The 20,088-nt window shown below is 42.0% G+C and overlaps 2 protein-coding genes across 2 annotated transcripts; both read left to right on the top strand.

Annotated features, from left to right (window-relative positions):
• The first annotated feature begins 617 nt into the window (after nt 1-617).
• On the top strand, nt 618-13,010 carry slc13a5a (solute carrier family 13 member 5a). Its single transcript, XM_028982848.1, has 12 exons — nt 618-851; nt 2,945-3,073; nt 3,163-3,299; nt 5,316-5,500; nt 5,743-5,917; nt 6,255-6,377; nt 7,720-7,932; nt 8,783-8,886; nt 9,176-9,300; nt 9,774-9,935; nt 12,471-12,608; nt 12,871-13,010. Exons 1-12 carry the CDS (start codon nt 747-749, stop codon nt 12,994-12,996), a joined length of 1,722 nt encoding a protein of 573 aa, XP_028838681.1. The 5' UTR covers nt 618-746; the 3' UTR covers nt 12,997-13,010.
• A 3,436-nt stretch (nt 13,011-16,446) lies between these two features.
• Nucleotides 16,447-19,061, top strand: med31 (mediator complex subunit 31). Its single transcript, XM_028984208.1, has 4 exons — nt 16,447-16,586; nt 16,843-16,917; nt 17,604-17,700; nt 18,687-19,061. The coding sequence occupies exons 1-4, from the start codon at nt 16,565-16,567 to the stop codon at nt 18,904-18,906; spliced, it is 414 nt and encodes a 137-aa protein (XP_028840041.1). The 5' UTR covers nt 16,447-16,564; the 3' UTR covers nt 18,907-19,061.
• Nucleotides 19,062-20,088: the final 1,027 nt, after the last annotated feature.

The raw sequence follows: 20,088 nt of genomic DNA, 5'->3' as shown, positions 1-20,088 counted from the left end.
ACTGGCGCGACAACTCAAAACCGCCCAATCTGGCAACACTGTATTCTGCGCGGATTGTCCAACCTCCGACATTTTAACATATTATTATTATTAAAAACTTTAACTGAGACTTTGCTGCACATTTTAAAGCGACGGTGCTAAACGGAATTAAAAATACATCAAACACTGATACAAAAATACGAACAGCGATATGTCTCCGCCATCCCACCGTTTTTTTTCTTATCTGTTGAGAACTGTTTATCTTTCTTGCCTCATTTCCATCGTTGTTTTTGCAACGAAACACAAAAGGTTAATGTTTAAGTGTACCGTGAAGTGTCAAGAGAAACGGGACAGACAGACAGACAGACACGGTGGAGCGAGAGAGACCCTGTGAGAGAGAGAGAGAGAGAGAGAGAGAGATGAGACGAGCGAGAGAGAGTGAGAGAGTGAGTGAGAGAGATGAGAGAGAGAGAGAGAGATGAGACGAGAGAGAGAGAGAGAGAGATGAGACGAGCGAGAGAGAGTGAGAGAGATGAGAGAGAGAGAGAGAGAGAGAGAGAGAGAGAGATGAGACGAGAGAGAGAGAGTGAGAGAGAGAGAGTGAGTGAGTGAGAGAGAGAGATGAGACGAGCGAGAGAGAGTGAGAGAGAGAGAGAGAGTGAGAGAGATGAGAGAGAGAGAGAGAGAGAGAGAGAGAGACAGGCAGACCGAGCCGGCAGCTCCCTTCTCACTGTTCACGTCGGACTGTGGACGAGACCCCGGTTCAGATGATGGCCCCGGCGCTCAGAGCCCTCTGGCAGCTGCGAAGCGGCGTGATCCTCTTCTGCACCCCGATCGCCCTGCTGCCCCTGCCTCTGGTCGTCGGCTCCAAGGTACGACACGCTTTCCATCTTCGTGTACAGTAATATAAGTCGAGTGTAGCTGCTGTAAAGCGAGTTCGCGCGCCTTCGGGGGGGGTGGGGGTGGCAGGGCAGGTCGGGACCTTGCGTGACACGGTCCTGACACATTCCTCTGCCATTCATATGGGGCTTTTCTAATGGGCGCTCGAACCCCCCACGGACCCCTCTTGTTGTTTTAACCCTTTACTCCTGTACCGTGGGAACCAGGACCCCCCCGATTCTTTATTCCCAGCATCCAGCGTGGACGCGACGTCTCCTTACCCCCACCCTCTTTATTTAAACAATCCCGCCCCGTGTTACTCTTAAGAAAAGACATAATGGAGAGTTTTAGAACTTATGTAACTTTTTACACACCCCCCCCCCCCCCCCCCCCCCCCAAAAAAAAAAAAAAAACAAACAAAAAAAAAAACAGGGTAGAATAGAAATGTGTCCTGGAACCTGGAAATACATTTACGGCATTTATCAGACGCCCTTATGCAATGCGACTTACAATCAGTAGTTACAGGGACAGTCTCCCTGGAGCAACTTAGTGTTAAGTGTCTTGTTCAGGGACACAATGGTAGTAAGTGGGATTTGAACCTGGGTCTTCTGGTTCATAGGCGAGTGTGTTACCCACTAGGCTACTACCACCCTAGATTCACATGAAATTCACATGGAAATTCACATAAATCGATGATGTTTCCTCAGCAAAGGTTTGTCTGATCTGACAATTTTGTAATCCTGTTTTTGGTCATGTGTAACTGTTCAACAAGAGGACATCGAGATGAATCATTTATCATCACTTGTGCAAATATTGTTGTGTGTCACTCTGTAAAATTGCTGCAAAATGGACATTATTGCTTGTGTCATCTGGGGTATGGGGAGCTCAGGCAAACATTTGATCAGTTTTTAGGTCTTGCACAGGTCAGAAAGAATGTCTGCAAGTCTGTGTAAATTCTGTCTGTTTGACTGGGACCTGCCTGGGACTGCAATCTTACACGTCTGCTCATCTCGAACTCTCCAGACCATAACTTTATACAGCTCCTGAAATGAAAGCTCTTGAACTGCAACAATATTGCTTTTGCCTTCGTCTTCATTGTTTTACTCTCTGTCAGTGACTGAGTGACTTGAGGACCTTTGCACCTCATTACAAATGCTGCTCACGCTGTGCATGCTTCTTTGATGAGTTCGGCTGCAGAACGGCACACTGTGCAATCGACTCACATTAATTGAACTGGTCGGTGCAGTGAATGCAGGTACTCACTAACACACACTTGACATGCTAATCCACAGTAACCCAAACTGCCAAGGGGTTTCATGAATCACAGTGTCTTGAATGTCCGGCATTACGTAAGTCTTTATGGTTTACTCCAGGAGAGCCCATCACACGACCTCGTTCAAACCTGGAGCGCTTTCTCATATTATGTTAAGATAGGTTGGACTGTAATCACTAGCGTCACATGCTTGTACATTTAGATAAATGGAGTCTCTTTCTAAAGTTATACACGTATGGTAAATTTAAGCCGTTGTCTTAAAAAATATTTCCCCTGTGGTTGACCTTGGGAAAACGTGGAACATCTCGGGGTGATCATTCTGTGTTGATCCTAGATGCACAGAGATTGGCATGTTGGACTGTGGTCCTTCCTGAGGTTGTAGAGATCTTTTTTTTGGAAACTAGAATGTAACGTAGTTCTTTGGGGGTTCTTTGGCCTAGTGGTTAAGGAAGCGGCTCCGTAATCAGAAGCTTGTCGGTTCGGATCCCGATTCGCCAAGGTACCACTGAGGTGCCACTGAGCAAAGCACCGTCCCCACACACTGCTCCCCGGGCGCCTGTCATGGCTGCCCACTGCTCACTCAGGGTGATGGGTAAATACCGTGTGCTCTGATGCACTGTATCAATCACTTCACTTTCACTTCTCTGGCTAAGACTATTATAACTCCTAATAATGCACTTATTATAATAATGTATTATAATGTATATTTATTATAATATAATATTATAATGTATATTTATTTATTTATAATTATAATGTATTATTATAATAATTATAATAATCTCTCAGAAATGCATTTTGGTGTGTGTGTAGGAGGCAAGCTGTGCCTACGTTATTGCCCTGATGGCTGTGTACTGGTGCACTGAGGTACTGCCGCTGGCCATCACTGCATTGCTGCCTGCAGTTCTCTTCCCCCTGTTCGGGATCATGGAGTCCAAAGAGGTAGGTGGCACTGCACAGCGTTGCAGGGGTTCGTGTCTTTTCGCAAAGGTGTTTGCATCGTTCGGACAAATGTTCCATGTGTATTTCAGGTGTGCATGCAGTACCTGAAGGACACCAACATGTTGTTTGTTGGGGGGCTGATGGTGGCAGTTGCCGTGGAGCACTGGAACCTGCACAAGCGCATCGCCCTCCGTGTTCTGCTGCTGGTCGGGGTGAGACCTGCGCTGTAAGTCAACAATGCACAGCTGCCAAGTTGTTTCCAGAATTTGGTGAACAGAAAGTCCATATCAGGGATCTTTTGAGATAGGAGAGGATTTATAAATCTATGAGGCTCTGGTGGCCTAGCAGTGGACTCGCAAACGGAAGGTTGCTTTCATGGCTGCCCACTGCTCACCAAGGGTGATGGGTTTTTTTTGTATGTTTATATTTACAGCATTCATCAGACGCCCTTATCCAGAGCGACTTACAAGCAGGAGTTACAGGGACAGTCCCCCCTGTAGAGTTAACTGTCTTGCTCAGGGACGCAATGGTAGTAGTCTTAATGTAGTCCTTGAACCTGGATCTTCTGGTTCATAGGTGGGTGCGTTACCCACTAGGTTACTAATACCTTTTTATCACCTGTTTCTCACAATGACAAAAATAATCACTTTCAATTTCACCCTCTCAAATAAAAGGCTTCCTATTTGTATGCTGAGGCATCAGTAGCATCAAACGTGGCACTGGAGTGTTTACTTAAAACAAGCTTTATCCAAACATTGATGTCTTTTCAGCTTCCTCTTGTAAGTCGCTTTGGATAAAAGCGTCTGCTAAATAAAGTAAAGTAAAGTAAGTAAAGTAAAGCTTTAAATATGCAACAAGTTGAAGAATTTAGGACAATCTATTAGCAGAAACAGACTAAGTTTTTTTTTATTTGTGCATGGGATCATCTGTGGAGGCTGCCATGTTTGTACATTGCCTCTAGAGATCATGTTTTGCATCTATGTTCGTGTGGCAGGTTCAATTCAGCACCAGTGTAAAGTACAGGCAGCTGATGGTCACTGAAAATTGGTGGTCTTTAATGCATTCACCAGGCACCCTTGCCCAGAGCATCAGGGACAGTCACCCTGTAAGTGTCTTACACAATGGTAGTAAGTGGGTTCTGAACCTGTGACTAATGTTTTACCCACTAGGCTACTACCAACCCACTTTAATGTAGCATGTAAAGCTGATGAAGCTCAAAGTACCATCTCAAATTAAATTTTCCATGAAATTTGTCATGTGATCAAAGAATTTAATGTGATCGAATGCTACACAAATCAGCCATAACGTTATGACCACACTGTTGGGTTCAAGATGCTGTGGGATTAGGAACCAACCTATCAGTAGCAGATCCTTTAAGTCTTGGTGGCATTATGGATATGATTTGTTTTTCCAGCACATCCCATAGATGCCTGATTGGATTCAATCCTTGAACCATTTTTTTGCAATGTGGCATTGAACTGCTAAAACAGTACCTTAGGTACAGAAGGTAGGTTCTATGTGTCAAAGTAACATCCACATGAATGCAGAGCCTGAGGTTTCTCAGCAGAACATTGCTCAAACCATCAGGCTGCCTCAATCAACTTGCCTTCTTTCCGGGGTGCATCAAGGTTACAGTAGCTCTTCTGTTGGATCAGACAATACAAGCCAGCCTGTGCTCGCCACAAGCACTATTGAGCCATGGCCACCCACAACCCTGTGACCTTTTTTTCATTCCTTGGACCACTTTTGATGGGTCTTCACAGGGAACAGGCCCACAAGAGCTGCAGTTGTAGAGATGTCACTCAAGTCTGCGCATTTTGTCTGTCTCCAACACATCAACTTGTAGAACAAAATGTTCATTTTCTACTGTCAGCTGCCACAATATAATCAATGTTATTCACTTCAGATGTAATGGCTGATCAGTCAGTTAGTCGTGAGTAAGATGTGAATTTCCACAAGCGTGATCATTGAGCTTTATTAGATGAACATACAACCTCACTGTGAGGAGGCGGAATCATAAGACTGCATTCCACTCAGACTCATGTGAAATCAACCTCCCCCAAAGTATCCTACAGACATTTCTGGAGTATTGCAACATGAGGAACATGGTGACACTGCACGATAGCTTCCTTCAGATGAGGACTCGACAGCCTTCACTGTTTTTACCCATTTCTGGTTTGTTGTTCACTAAGGTATTATGGACGCAGATTGTATTCTTTTCATGTCTCCCTTATTTGACCAGACTGATGCTGGGATTCATGGGTGTGACAGCCTTTCTATCAATGTGGATCAGCAACACAGCCACCACTGCCATGATGGTTCCCATTGTGCAGGCAGTCCTGGACCAGCTGAACCGCAAGGCCGAACCCCAGGTCAGCAGTTCAGAGAGTATGGAGAAGCAGGAAGAGAAACAGCCGGATGGACAGGGTGAGAGGGATCCACCACAACATTTTTAGACTCTTTGTTTGCCACAGATGTACTTTTCGGAATGCAAAGCATAAGAATGAAATGAATGGAAATGAGTACTGGCATAATTGTCCCCAACATCCCATGACCACACATCTTCAAATGCATGTCTCTGGTGATAGTATATTAATGTAACTGCCACATTGTAAAATCATGTAAAATGCTGGGAAAAAAACACTGCATGTCCTGTGTCTTCCCTACAGTGGTACTGAATGAAATGTCTTTGGAGTCCGATCTTGAACACCTGAGGGACGCCGAAGAAGGGAGGAAGATGTGTAAAGGCCTGACGCTGTGTGTGTGCTACGCTGCCAGCATCGGTGGCACTGCAACGCTCACCGGCACCGGGCCTAACCTGGTCCTCAGTGGCCAGATGAGCCAGTAGGTTGCCAATATCTCTCTCCTATTTGAGTGTTTATGTGATCATGTGTTTAGGGTTTTACATACACATACACCATTACCAGGTTTACTATGTGAACTGGCAGATGCTGGGTCCGTTTCCCATTCATGGAATAATCCTACTCCTAGTCCTAGACTAATTCTGTTCCTACACTTTTGAACGGAGAATAGGCTGATCCCATGAATGGAAAACTGTTCCATTAATTCCAATTTCCATTAATTCTGTGATGTGGAAATAAATTAAACAGATCCATCTGGACCCTGGCCAAAAGCAACGTGTCGGACTTGTTTGACCTCTCTTTCCAATGTCTGTCTACAGACTCTTTCCCCAGAATGGTGACGTCATTAACTTTGCCTCCTGGTTTGGGTTTGCCTTTCCCAACATGATCATCATGCTTATGGTGGCCTGGCTCTGGCTGCAATTTGTTTTCATGGGATTTAAGTGAGTTCTGTGTGAGCACCCTGCTACCAAACTGGTCTCTGTTGTTCTGTAAAACTCTGTCAGAGTAAAAAATCAAAGCAGGCTGGCAGGCCTTTTAGACATTTTTAACAAGCTTTGCATAGTACAGAACTAATTGAGTCGAAGTAGAGATACACCAGGTACATTTTTACTCCAGTATGTAAGGATTCAAAGCGTTTGTACAGAAGAAATTACAATTAAGATCTTTCTTTGCTGTTCACATACAAATACCGAGTTATGGTGAGGACTAAAGTGTTGTGCAGATATAAATAAATATTAACTGTATTATGTCCTCAAGTATAAATGTCCACACTTTAAAATACCACTTCTTTAAAAGTACAGAAGAATTTGCGTTCAAATGTACTTAATGTCACATCAGCGAGCTGACGGGGGAAGGAAGCGCAGAGGCAGGACATACTGGAAACAATGATTTATTAATAACAGAAAGAAAACCAGGCTTGATGGCCAAAAAGAGTGAAATCAAAAGGGGAACAATGAAAACAACACAAACAGTTACAGGCTCCACCATAGAATGTCACGGCTGCATAGCGCCTTTTATCTGCAGTCCTGATTGGGCACAGGTGAGTCCCCAGGTGCCATCACCCTGACAACTTAAGTACCATAAGTAAACCTTTATTGATTTACTACGGTTCCATAATGCTTCTATAGTTTTGTGTCATCTTGAAACCTTTTTTCGTTGCTCATCAGAGCAGTAGAGACTATTGGCAAAATATTTCTCAACCAGACATTTAATAATATTAGATGCCTTTACAAACAAAACCTTACTTATTATGCACTGTTAATATGGATTATATTATATGTAGGGATGATAATATCACTGTTATTTTGGCCTGCTGTACTGAACATGTGATGCCCTCCATGCACACAGCCATGTTTAAAATTCACTGAAAAATAAATGAAACTTTCATTTAAAAAAATTAAACTTCAGTTTCATGAAAAAGTTGCAGATTGCATTTTACTAGTTAAAATTGAGTTAAAGTCTCTCCAAAGGGAAATACAGATACATTTGTAGTACAATACTACTACATAAAGTACAGATACGTTTGTAGTACTATAGCAAAATACATTTATTTTGTTACTGTCCACCTCTCGGTCTGATTTCTGAATGAGACGTGAATCCTCAGTTTACAGCAGGCACATATTTACACAGATGAAAAAAAATCTATATCTGATGATATTTGGTTCTGTGATGCATGAATACAGAGTTGAATTTTTTAATAAAATAAATTTTTACACATGGGCTATCTGATTCAATTTTCTGTTGTTCCTGGTCTCTTTTTCTCCCTTTTCCATTTTCTCTCAGTTTCAGGAAAACATGGGGCTGTGGGACAGAAAAGACCGAGAAGGAGGTTGCTGCCTACAACGTAATCCGTGAGGAGCATCAGAAACTCGGGCCCATGTCCTATGGGGAAGTCAGTGTCCTGGCCCTTTTCAGTCTGCTGGTGGTGCTTTGGTTCACTAGGGATCCAGGCTTTGTGGATGGATGGGCAACACACCTCTTCAATGAAGAAAAAGAGTATGCATGAAAGCAAACACTTCCATAGTTTACTTCTGCACCTGGAAATACAGCGAAACACAGGAGCTGAGAACTGATGGTTCGAGATGAGCTGATGACTGCATCCAATCTGTGTCATGGGTCTCTTGTCAAATATTGATTTTCCTATTGACCAAAACAAACTCAGTAAAATTTGGGTCACACAAATGGATGGCCAAATCAGTTCTGAAAAAAAAATCAAACATGTAAGATGGCATGTCACCCACCCTATGAAGGAATTTAGGGCCACGTTAAAAGTCTATCTGTGTTCTTGTACTAGCATATACATTTGATCTTCTAAACTTAGCAATGGCAGTAAAATGTGAATGGAGTGGTAGAACACGGTGGAGTTCAAACTATTCTGTAAACAGAATGTCACTGGCCACTGATTGATTGTAGGGGTGGTCAAACTCCCTTATCAGACAGAGTGGCATGCATCCCGTCCTGAAATTTCTGAATGGAGGGACAGTGAACCTTGTCTGTAACCATGCACTCCCATTCCAAAAACTGGTATGTGAGTCATCATAGAATAGAAAAGAAATTTTGATTTATTCAAAAATGTACGTGTGCATTGTTGTCATATCCCATGCTTGTTGAATGTGCTGTGATTAATTAATTTAAATGAAGGTCAATGATTCTTTTTTAGCTCTTTATCTTGAATAATTTTCCAACTTTTTTTATTCAGCCATTTAAGCTATCCTTTCTTCCACTAACTCATCTTCTAAGTAATGTTATGATAATTATGCATGAACAGCTAATGAAGCAGTTTAATTTAATCACATGCTTCAGAGAGATGTTTACTCGGTCTTGACCTCTGACCTTGACCTTGCAGATATGTGACCGATGCCACAGTGGCGGTGTTCGTTGCGGCCCTGCTCTTTGTCCTCCCCTCCAGACCTCCACGCTGCATGTGGAAGTCCCGCAGTTTTGACACAGGTGTGACTTTTGCCAAATACGGTGTATGCATTGTGTAACTGCAATAGAATGAGAGTGATGTGTCTTATCCAGAATTGACCCATGTGTAATGCAGGTTTCAGCTAATTATTATGTGTACATACGTACATTATGAAAAAAAACTAGACCCTCCAGTTTCATTCATTTGAAGATGCTTGAAAGACTAGATGAGAATGATCGCAGGGTCAAAGATGTCGACTATTGGTGCAATATGTTCATTTGATGACTGCAGTACATCAGGCTGGAACTCAGGAAACTTCTCCCTCCTCAGCCGGTACTGAGTCGTCTGCTGGCCAAACTCCACCACTGCTCACATGGAAGGTGACACAGAAGAAGATGCCCTGGAGCATTGTTTTGTTGCTCGGTGGAGGCTTTGCCCTTGCCAAGGGCAGCGAGGTGAGTTGCCAGTGGTCCTGATGGTGTCCTGAGACTGCTGTCTATTGATGTCAATTTGAGCCAGTGCTGTGAGCCTTAGCATCATCAGTTTACATCCAACATCTGGAACAAGGGGTCAGGCACCTCTGACTGGTCTCAGTAAGAATGATTGGATCTTTGGGTGCACTTCACTTGACTCTAGACAGGTGCTTCTGCTTTGAATTTGACTCTTCAACAGTGACACCAAAAATCAATAATGCAGCTATACAGTTTGGAAGGAAGCCTACTACTTTTCTTCAAGACTCATAGGTTGACCTCATATCTATTGATGATGGGCTCGGATCATCATCACACTCTCTGAAAAACGTGTTTGGGAGTGTCATGGCAATTTATAGTCATGGTGTTAAATGGTAGGGCAAATTCCCTCCAATTTATCAGGTGTTTCTGGTAAATGACATTGATACCCTGATTGCACATATTTGTTTTCTGTGTAGGCATCAGGCCTGTCGAAGTGGCTTGGAGACCAGATGACTCCACTGGAAACCATCCCACCCTGGGCCATCGCCATTGTCCTGTGTCTTCTGATTGCCACCTTCACGGAGTGCACCAGCAACGTGGCCACGGCAACTCTGTTCCTCCCCATCCTCGCTTCAATGGTATCTTTCTCTCTCAGACACACACACCCACACACTCAGAAAGACGGCACATACGGTGGGGTAGACGGCACCGTTTCTGCTTCCGAGACGTTGTCACAGTAAACATGCAGTGCCGTACTAATAATATGGCATGATTTCAGATGTCTTCTTATGCTTAAATCATACAGAAGGACATAGATGTGTTGGCTGCATGAGCATCACGTGCCTTCTTTCCTGTCAACTATGTACATGCATTTTGCTATGTCAAACACAACCAAGATAACTCAGATAGCATTTTTGAGCCAAGGTAAACAAAGTCTTGTGGAATACATGTTCAAAGTTCAATACACCTAAACGAGAGGAAGCTGGGGTGTAATTTATGACTGGGTCATTGGGGATATGTTCCTAACATTTTATCCAAATTCCAGCACACTGTGGTTTCCAATATTATACTTTAACTAAAGAAATACTATATATATATTTTGCATCACTTTTAAAGAACAGTTTAAGGTGACAGTAGGTGCATAGCACACTGAATAAAAACAATGCTAATTGTTACTGTTATTTGGCATCGAAATACAGCTAATTTATTTTTTAATTTGTTTTATTCAAGATGTTTTTGATTAAAAAAATACAATTTAAATGCCTGAAACAAGAAATAAATATACAGTACCACTTAAATGTTTTCACACACCTACTCATATATGGATCTTGCATTTTTAACATTATTGAACAAAACTGAAATAACACACATGAAGTGATGTAATGAACAAAAAGCAGGCATCTTTGATGGCAGCATTTCACACTCTTGGCTTCTCTCAACCACCTTTAGTTAGACAAAGAGGATTGTTGTTTTGAAAGTTATGCTGAACACTTTTTTTTAATCATTCACTTATGTTAATGAGCATCTCATTGATGGCTTATGATGATTAAGGTAAAAAGAGCTAATCTTAAAAAACAGATTTATGAAAAATACTTTGATTTCTTCGACTACAAAAATACTAAATATGTTTCTTGCATTGGATTCTTAAAAATGGCTCCATCTTAGTCTCCGTAACCGCCACAGATAAAAAAAAAAACATTTTACCCAGATAGGAATCTAAGGCTTGAAATTCTAAAATGAAATGTTCTTTCTGATGATAAACATGCAAAAATACAAAGATTTTGTTATTAAATATATTTTATATGATATTTTTGTGCCCAAGGTTTGTGTTAAGTCCTCAAGACTTTTTTAACAGACATAATTAAACAAAATAAACAAACTGAATCCTAGACACCCCTGTCTCATGCCCTGGTATTAAAATAAGTGAATGATTCCCAGGCACTGGAGAGCCTCAAATTCTTGACTTGTGGTGGCCTAATGGTTAAGGAAGCTGCCCCGTAATAAGAAGGTTGCCGGTTCAAATCCTGATCCGCCAAGGTGCCACTGACCAACGCTCTGACCCCACACACTGCTCCCCGGGCGCCTGTCAGGGCTGCCCACTGCTCACTAAGGGTAATATTTAAAAATTAGTTTGAACATTAAAAAAAAAAATTAATTACAAGGCCTTAGCTGCAAAAATGTAATAAAAAAATAACCCACATGGCCCCTATTCTCAACACTGAGTAATAAATATGTACATACATATATTTTTTTAGATGGATATGGATGGTAATCTGTGAGTGTCAGTAATTCACAACAGGAAAGAGTCACATTACCAGGCCCATTACCAGACATTAAACGAATCTCAAATTACTTTAAACCATGTAATAGACACACATTTCATTTGGTCAGGAATTTGAGCCATATTAACCCCCAGCTCCACCCCACCACAGTGCAGCAGATGAAAGGGACTCAAACAAACGGATTTTTTCACCTGCCTAAGAGAAACCAAAGCTGAAGCATAGTGATAACCATCAATCCCAGCCAACCAGAGAGCCTTTCCTGCTCCCTGTTCTTCCCCACCCCCTCTCTTTCTGTGGTATTGTCTAATGTCTGGCAAGCACAGCACCCTACTTGATGAACTTGGACCGTATTGAAAAATGCCTTTCAGTGGGGGATTTGTGGGAGACCAAGTCTGAAGTTGCCCGGAATAGGGAGCCATGCAGTGGCATTGTTTTCATAGGCAGGTCGGGGGTGGGGGTGGGTGGGGGTGTACTGAAGTCCAAATTAATGTGGTTTGTGTCCAGCCAAGAGGAGAGTATTTGGGGGAGGATTATGTGGGGCACTCAAAAACACAGTAATCACATCATAATCACACATACAATAAATCACATTTTCCCTCTATTGCTCTCTGTGTGGATTTGGTTCATGGGGCTAATTTTATTAAATATCAAAATATGTATATTAAAAGTCATTTAAAATAGTAGAAGAAGAAAAATGTATAAGTTTTTGAGATTTTAGTTCACATTTGCTCAGTGACTATTGCAATTACATACTTTTTCCCCTTACAATGAATGCAAAGTCAAAGTTATCATGTAACATCTAGGTGCTTCTAGCACTAGTGATTAAAGTTATAAGAACTCTTCCCCTACACAGCGATTTTAATCTTTTTTTTCTCTCTTTATTTCTCACAGTCACAGTCAATCAAAATGAACCCTCTGTACGTTATGGTGCCCTGCACGCTAAGTGCTTCTTTTGCCTTCATGCTGCCAGTTGCAACCCCACCCAATGCCATCGTTTTCTCCTATGGCTACCTCAAGGTGTCTGACATGGTAAGAGTTAAGACTTTTTTTGGCCTTACAGTGTGACCTGGCGTACCTACAGTTCAGTTACAAGGGCAGTGTGTAATCGCTTGTGGTAAAGTTGCAGATTCCAGCTGACTAAAAGGCTGCTTCTGGAGCTGGTGTCTGTTCGGTCCAGTCTGGGCTATTATAGGAACACAGCAGTGCCTAAACATTATAACGAAACACAAACTATAAATAACAGGAAATTTTCACCATTACTACAAAACAATATTTTGTCATTCATTTGCAGGCAAAAACAGGATTTGTCATGAACATCATTGGCATCCTCTGCATCACCCTGTCTATCAACAGCTGGGGCCGGGCCATGTTTGACCTGAACACTTTTCCCGTTTGGGCCAATGGCACCGAAGTATGATTTGGAGAAGAGGGAGTTTTGGTGTTCAGGGGTTAACTGGCATGGTGCTCTGCTGAATATGGTCGCACCATCAAGGCTGTCTGCTCAGTGACTGGTTTCACTGGATTCTCTGGTGTGATTGCAGCAGAGCTTTGTGTATTTATACGCTGCACCAGTGCTGACTCATTTTATACAGTTTTAAAAGTGTCATGAAAACTTCTGTGTCATCAGCTTGTTTTTCCATCAAGATGTGCTTATTAATATTGAGATGTGCAAGATGTGCTTATTAATATTGTTTGATGTATGTAATATTGTACAGGTAATTTTTTTATAATAAGGATATTTATCAACATAGATTTATGAAAATAATTATGTATATGATTGAAATGCAGGATAGCTCTAAAGAAAATTACTATTTTTTTGTAGCTTCAAAGCTGTTGTAGATTTGATTTTGTATAATAAAATTTTCACATTTCTCACACTGTATTATTGCTATAAGAGATAAGATTTATTAATTCTGTTTGTTTTCAGATCAGCAAATTTTGAGATCAAATGAAACTATGAGTTTATTATAAAATAGGCAAAAGTCTGACAAGAGAACTTTCTTTCCCATTTAAATTCAGGAGCTGAATTTCAGGCACGTCTACAACACTGGTCAAAGGTTACAACAAAGCAGAGATGTACATTGCTGTACATTTACCCACTGTATTAGTGTAAATTATGAACATGCAGTGAACTCATTTCTAATAAGAAGTTTATAGAATTGTACACTGCCAGGCAAAATATTCCACACTCAAAAACTATTTAAACAAAGGTCGCGTTTTTCTTTTTTTTTTGTTTTTTTTTACATAAATTGTAAACAAATACAAAATACTCCAAATGTGGAGAAAACAGTTGATTGGACCTGATTTGGATTTGGAATCTGATTTGGATCTATAGACAGGATTGTCTTGAGATACAAATCAAAGGAAGTTTACAGGAAAAAAATTCTGCTGCTTTAAAGGTCCCAATGAGCACAGTGGAGAAGTCCAAAACCACCAGGACTCTTCCTAGAGCTGGCCAGCCACCTAAAAAAATCCAATGGTCACTCTGTCAAAGCTCCAGAGGTCCTCTGTGGACAAAGGAGAATGTTGTGGAAGGTCAACCATCTCTGCAGCAATCCACCAATCAGGCCTGTATGGTAAAGTGACCAGACGGAAGCTACTCCTTGGCAGACCACATGGGCATATGGCAGCCCACCTGGAGTTTGCAAAAAGGCACCTAAAGGATTCACAGAGCATGAGATACAAAATCCTCTGGTCTGATGAGCCAAAGATTGAACTCTTTGGTGTGAATGCCAGGTGTCACGTTTGGAGGTAACCAGGACAAGGATAGGTGTGCCAAGCTTGTGGCATTATATTCACATAAAAATATGTCTTTATTAATATGTTTAGTGTCTGTAAGATACATTATTCACAATACGTTAGGGATATTGTTATTTACATTAGTGTTTTTCCTATTTGCTCAGAATTTTAATGAAATAAGTAAAAGTTCACTTTGATTTTTACTAATAATGTATGAGAAGAAACACCATTTTCATTAGTTTAATATTTATTACCACAAAAATTTGCACAATAACAGGGATAGCCCCAAATAAAAATCGGCTCTTTTCACTATTTGCCGCAATGACTGCATCTCATGCTCCTCACTACCCTGCGTTCCACTCTTCCACAAGTGCTACACACAGTTCTGCCAGGTCACGTGGGGGTGGGGTACGATCATTCAGTCTCTGCTTCAACTGGTCCCACATGTGCTCTATGGGATTCAGGTCAGGGGACATTGATGACCATACCATATGAGGCACCCCAACTTCCTGAAGTCGAGTGATGACAATTCTGATACGATATGGTGGAGCATTATCATCCATGAACAGAAAGTTGGGGGTGTGCTGGTGGAATTGGGGGATGATGATGGTTTCTATGATGTACATTTACATTTACAGCATTTATCAGACACCCTTATCCAGAGCGACTTACAATCAGTAGTTACAGGGACAGTCTCCCTGGAGCAATTTAGGGTTAAGTGTCTTGCTAAGGGACACAATGGTAGTAAGTGGGATTCGAACCTGGGTCTTCTGGTTCATAGGCGAGTGTGTCACTAGGCTACTACCACCCACACGTGATGTCTCTGATGTAAGAACTGAGTGACTGAGCCAGAAGTGACTGAGACATGTACAATAACCAAATCTGTTTTGCACTGACTGGTGATGCCTGCCCAGACTGTTGCACCTCCTCCACCAAAGAAAAACCTGGGGACCATGTTGATTTAAGCGTATCACCTCACCTTCTCCAGCAATGCTTACGCGGCACTCATCAGTTAACAGGACAGTAGACCACTGCTGCATTGTCCAGGTCACATGGTCTTGAGCCCACTGCAAATGTTCACGGTGGGGTCTTTGTGTCTGTGGAGTCACCTGCAACAGTTGTCTGGCATTCGGTCGGTTGCGAATGCTTTTCTGGAGACCCTAGTACCCCCGCATCTCGTAACTGGCCTGCAGCTGTGTGGAAGTTGTATAACGATGTCTGAGTACACAGGTCCTTAGGTGCTGGTCATCATTGCGGTCTGTCACTCGTGGGGCTCCACTCCTGGGTCTGTCATGAACTCTGCCTGTAGTTCTGTGTCTTGATGCAAGTCTGCTGAAGACACTTTGAGAAACACCAAGTTCACGAGCAACTGACTGCCTGCCACCGACCTGAAGGCGCGCCATGGCCAGGTGACGCTGCTCGTCCGGTAAGTGACGTTGTGTTCATGGCTGTTTGAATGATGAACATGGAATGACTTACTGACAATAGCAGATTTTTACCCACAGAATGTTGAAATTGATGCCACATTGAGAAAGGTTGTCTCTTGGTATTGTGTGTGTGTGTGTGTGTGAGAGAGAGAGAGAGAGAGAGAGAGAGAGAGAGTATATATAGACTAAAAACAAACTTTACTGCGAATAGTATCAGCATTCCTGCTAAACGTCACATCACATGGTTTTGATAAATAAAACGCTACTGCCCTCTGCTGGGAATTATAACAATTGACACCAATGAATTGTATTATAAGGGTTGTACCACGTCTGGAACTGTAATGAAATGTATTAAACAGATTCAACAACGTGTAAGGCAAATAGTGATTTGTAAATTAGATCCGCATTGCTCGTTTTGAAGTGACCAGAAAAAGCAGTAAAGCTCATTGTGTAAAATTGTGTGATTTTTAATTGCTTGGTTGTTAATCGCAGCCGACACATTTCCTTAACATCCCAGCGAATTGCCAGTATCAAGTTCGTCGCCACACTCCAGTACGTACATGGCGATATAAAATACGGAAAAAGCGCCCTTCCAGACTGCTGATCTGGGATCGGTTTTGTAGCCCATCTCTCCGGAAGCTTCACCACACGGACACCGACCTCAGATCAGTTTCTGCTGCGCGCTGCTCTCCTGCGTCACACCGGACCACGGCCAACATGGCGACGCCGTAGACGCGGGTGCTTTCAGTGACTTTGTTGGACAAAGGAGTTGCTGTTTGAAACGATTTATTATCGTACCGGTTAACATAAATACTACTGATGGCTGGTGTTATGGAAACAGGTAAGTTACGTGTGTAAATAGACCTCTGGTTCCACCACCGCAAGACGTAGCTAGGTACGCTAAGCTGTGGTGGTGTATTTGACTATTTTTCGTATTCCTCAGATCCACTGTTGTTTTCTTCTCGGATATGATCACTGCAGATTAGCAATCCCGCCGTTGGCGTGTCGATAATGTTCGCAGGCATGGCTGGAAAGCGTTCGGTCGCGGTCGCAGTTGCTTCATCTTCTGCTTGCCCTTCGTGGCGGTGTTTCCACAGAGGAGCAGGCGAGGAACCGTTTCCAGACGGAGCTGGAGTTCGTTCAGTGTCTCGCCAATCCGAACTACCTAAACTGTACGTATCTGTTGCGGCGATGAAAGCCACGACACACTGGAAACGACCGATAACCCAGCTGTAACGGGATAGAAGAGAGCAGCTGCTCTCTTCTGTTACACTTGCACACTTTTTGAATTGTGTCCATCATTAAAGTTTAAAGTTTATTACATGCACACACACTAAAAGGTTCAAGGGGATCTTTGAAATGTCATTGTATTTGGATAGAAAATGATGGTTTCCATAAATAAATGAAATGATCCATTTAATAAATAAAGTATTTGAGGACGTCTGTCTTCTGAAAAATCCAATTCAGTCGTCTTAGTACAACATTTGCACTGATTACAGAGGCAATAAAATCTCTGAATTATTTGTACTTTGCTTATAATTGATGTAACTATCGTTTCATGGCTTTTCCAATTTGTCCGTAATGACAGATTCAGATCACATGTTGTAATTGGATAACAGTATAACTCACGAGAGTCTTAAACGTTTTTAAAAAACATATAGAACACATGCACCAACAGAGAATTAACTATTTATTTTGTATGCAACAAGAACCATCTGTTTAAATGCTGCCTACACTTTGCACCCCAGCAGCCATCTTTTAGGTGACTGATGGTACATTAGCAGTAAATTTCAAAACACTGTCCATCTTACGTGTGTGTGTGCGCGTGTGTCTAACCTGATGTGTTTTCCTCACACAGTTCTGGCCCAACGAGGCTATTTGCGAGAGAAGCACTTTGTAAATTACTTGAAATACTTACTTTACTGGAAGGAGCCTGAGTATGCTAAATTTCTCAAGTAAGAGTCTTTCTTGCTTTTCGTTGTTTGGGGTTTTCTAACTTTAGCTGAAATATGATTCAGTATTATAAAAGTGTTCGTTCACAGTGTGTGTGTGTGTGTGTGTGTGTGTGTATGTGTGTGTGTATATATATATATATATATATATATGTATGTATGTATGTATGTATGTATGTATATATGTGTGTGTGTGTATATATGCACGCACACACAGTACAGCCCAAAAGTTTGACACACCTTCTCATTCAATGTGTTTTCCTTATTTTCATGACCATTTACGTTGGTAGATTCTCACTGATTTCTGCTTTGCACACTCTTGGCATTCTCTCGATGAGCTTCAAGAGGTCGTCACCTGAAATGGTTTTCCAACAGTCTTGAAGGAGTTCCCAGAGGTGTTTAGCACTTGTTGGCCCCTTTGCCTTCACTCTGCGGTCCAGCTCACCCCAAACCATCTCGACTGGGTTCAGGTCCGGTGACTGTGGAGGCCAGGTCTCCACTTTTTGTTAAGTACATAACTCCACATGTGTTCATTCATAGTTTTGATGCCTTCAGTGAGAATCTACCAACGTAAATGGTCATGAAAATAAAGAAAACACATTGAATGAGAAGGTGTGTCCAAACTTTTGGCCTGTACTGTATATATATTTTTTGTCCAGAGCCTTCATTTGAAAGTGTATTCATGTGAGACTTGTCAAGCTGGAATTCTAACAGTGCCACACAGCATAGCCTGACTGGCTACAGAGATCCACTTTTAATGACCGTGTCCTATTGACCTACCCAAAAGGGTTTGGTGTTCTTATTTATAGCCTTAAAAAAAATACCACACATGATTGGCCTTTAGCTAAATGACTTGTCCACTTCCATGTCCATCACCCTTTGGGTGTGGCTGTTAATTGTTAATTTTTTAAAAAGTGATTAATGATTGTGAAGCATAGACTAGATTGATATTTTTAAGATCCGTTTGTGACGTGCTTTATTTTCTCCAGGTATCCTCACTGCCTGCACATGCTGGAGCTCCTCCAGTACGAGCACTTCCGCAAGGAGCTGGTGAACGCCCAGTGCGCCAAGTTCATCGACGAGCAGCAGCTCCTGCACTGGCAGCACTACTCCCGCAAGCGCACGCGGCTGCAGCAGGCGCTGGCCGAGCAGCAGCAGCATCAGCAGCCGCAGCAGCAGCCGGCGCACGGCAACGCGGCCTCCAAATGAACAGAACGCCGCCTGTACATAGTGCAGCCAGCACACTGGTGCGTCGTGGGTAAAGACTGCTGTTCTCTCTCCGTGCTTTATGCACATACGTGTTACAGTTGCTTGGGTGGTGATGGAAAGGTGAGTGCACACACTCAGAAACGTTGCACTGCGTGTAGGGTTTTTTTTTTTTTTTTTCTACAATCTTGTTATTAAAGACATTTTCCAGAACTCCTTTGTGTTGTTTTCATTCACCGGTTCTGTCCCAGTTTAGGTTCAGTTCAGCCATCTTTCTTTCAGATTATTACCATTCACGTGAAGGCCTGTTTATCATATTTCATCATTCATGTTTACACCATGAAGTGTAACAATGCAGCAGTGAAGAACGACTGAACGAGTCGTTATCACTTCCATTTCCACGTGCTTTGCATCTAGACTTTGCCTAGGTGGTCGAATTAACTTTGCCGAGTGTCCCTTTAGGAACCTGGCTTGTTATGAAGTGTCTAGTTTAGCACTGTCCATATTTGTTGTTAAATGAAAAAAAAATGTATTTGACAAATTACTCTAGGCGACTTCTCTGTTTCAATACCATACAGGAACAAAGCAAGCTTCAGATGCAGCAGCAGAACAATGAGTGGAAATGTACGCATGATGGGATTTTTAATATGTAAAAAGCAATTGGTCAGTAGATGTTAGAACAGGTTTTTTTTTTTTTTTTTTTTATTGCTGACTGATGCTGAGGTCTTGCTAGATGATGAATGATTGGATTCTGTAATTATTGGCTTCTGCTTGTTAATTTACTCTGCAGCAGTGTTCAGTCAAACTCTAAATTACGAGCGGGAGAGTGCAGCGTAAAGCCATTCTACAGCTATATATATATATACACCCCCCCACTGACGTTCATAGGACAACTATTTAAATCTCATCTGTGCTGCACTCCTCCCTATTTTTACCCAGTGTCCAGTCCTGTTTAACATGTGTCTTAGTCTGGGTTTATTATTCCTGTTTCATGGTTTGTTCATTGTATTTTCTCTGCTTGTTACGAACAGTGTGTACTAAAACAGGGTTTATGTGTTCGTAATCTACCATCCCATAACCTGGAACAGTGTGTACCATGTTGCCAATTGCCACAATACCTGATTCTCTTCCCATTGGTTCAAAACTTTGGACTCATTTGGTCTTTATACTACCTGTAATCCTAGT

This window comes from Denticeps clupeoides, chromosome 6 (genome assembly GCF_900700375.1).
Source record: "Denticeps clupeoides chromosome 6, fDenClu1.1, whole genome shotgun sequence".
Classification (NCBI taxonomy): Eukaryota; Metazoa; Chordata; class Actinopteri; order Clupeiformes; family Denticipitidae; genus Denticeps; species Denticeps clupeoides.
Note: the sequence above shows the minus strand (reverse complement) of the source record. Positions and strands in the feature narration are given on the sequence as shown.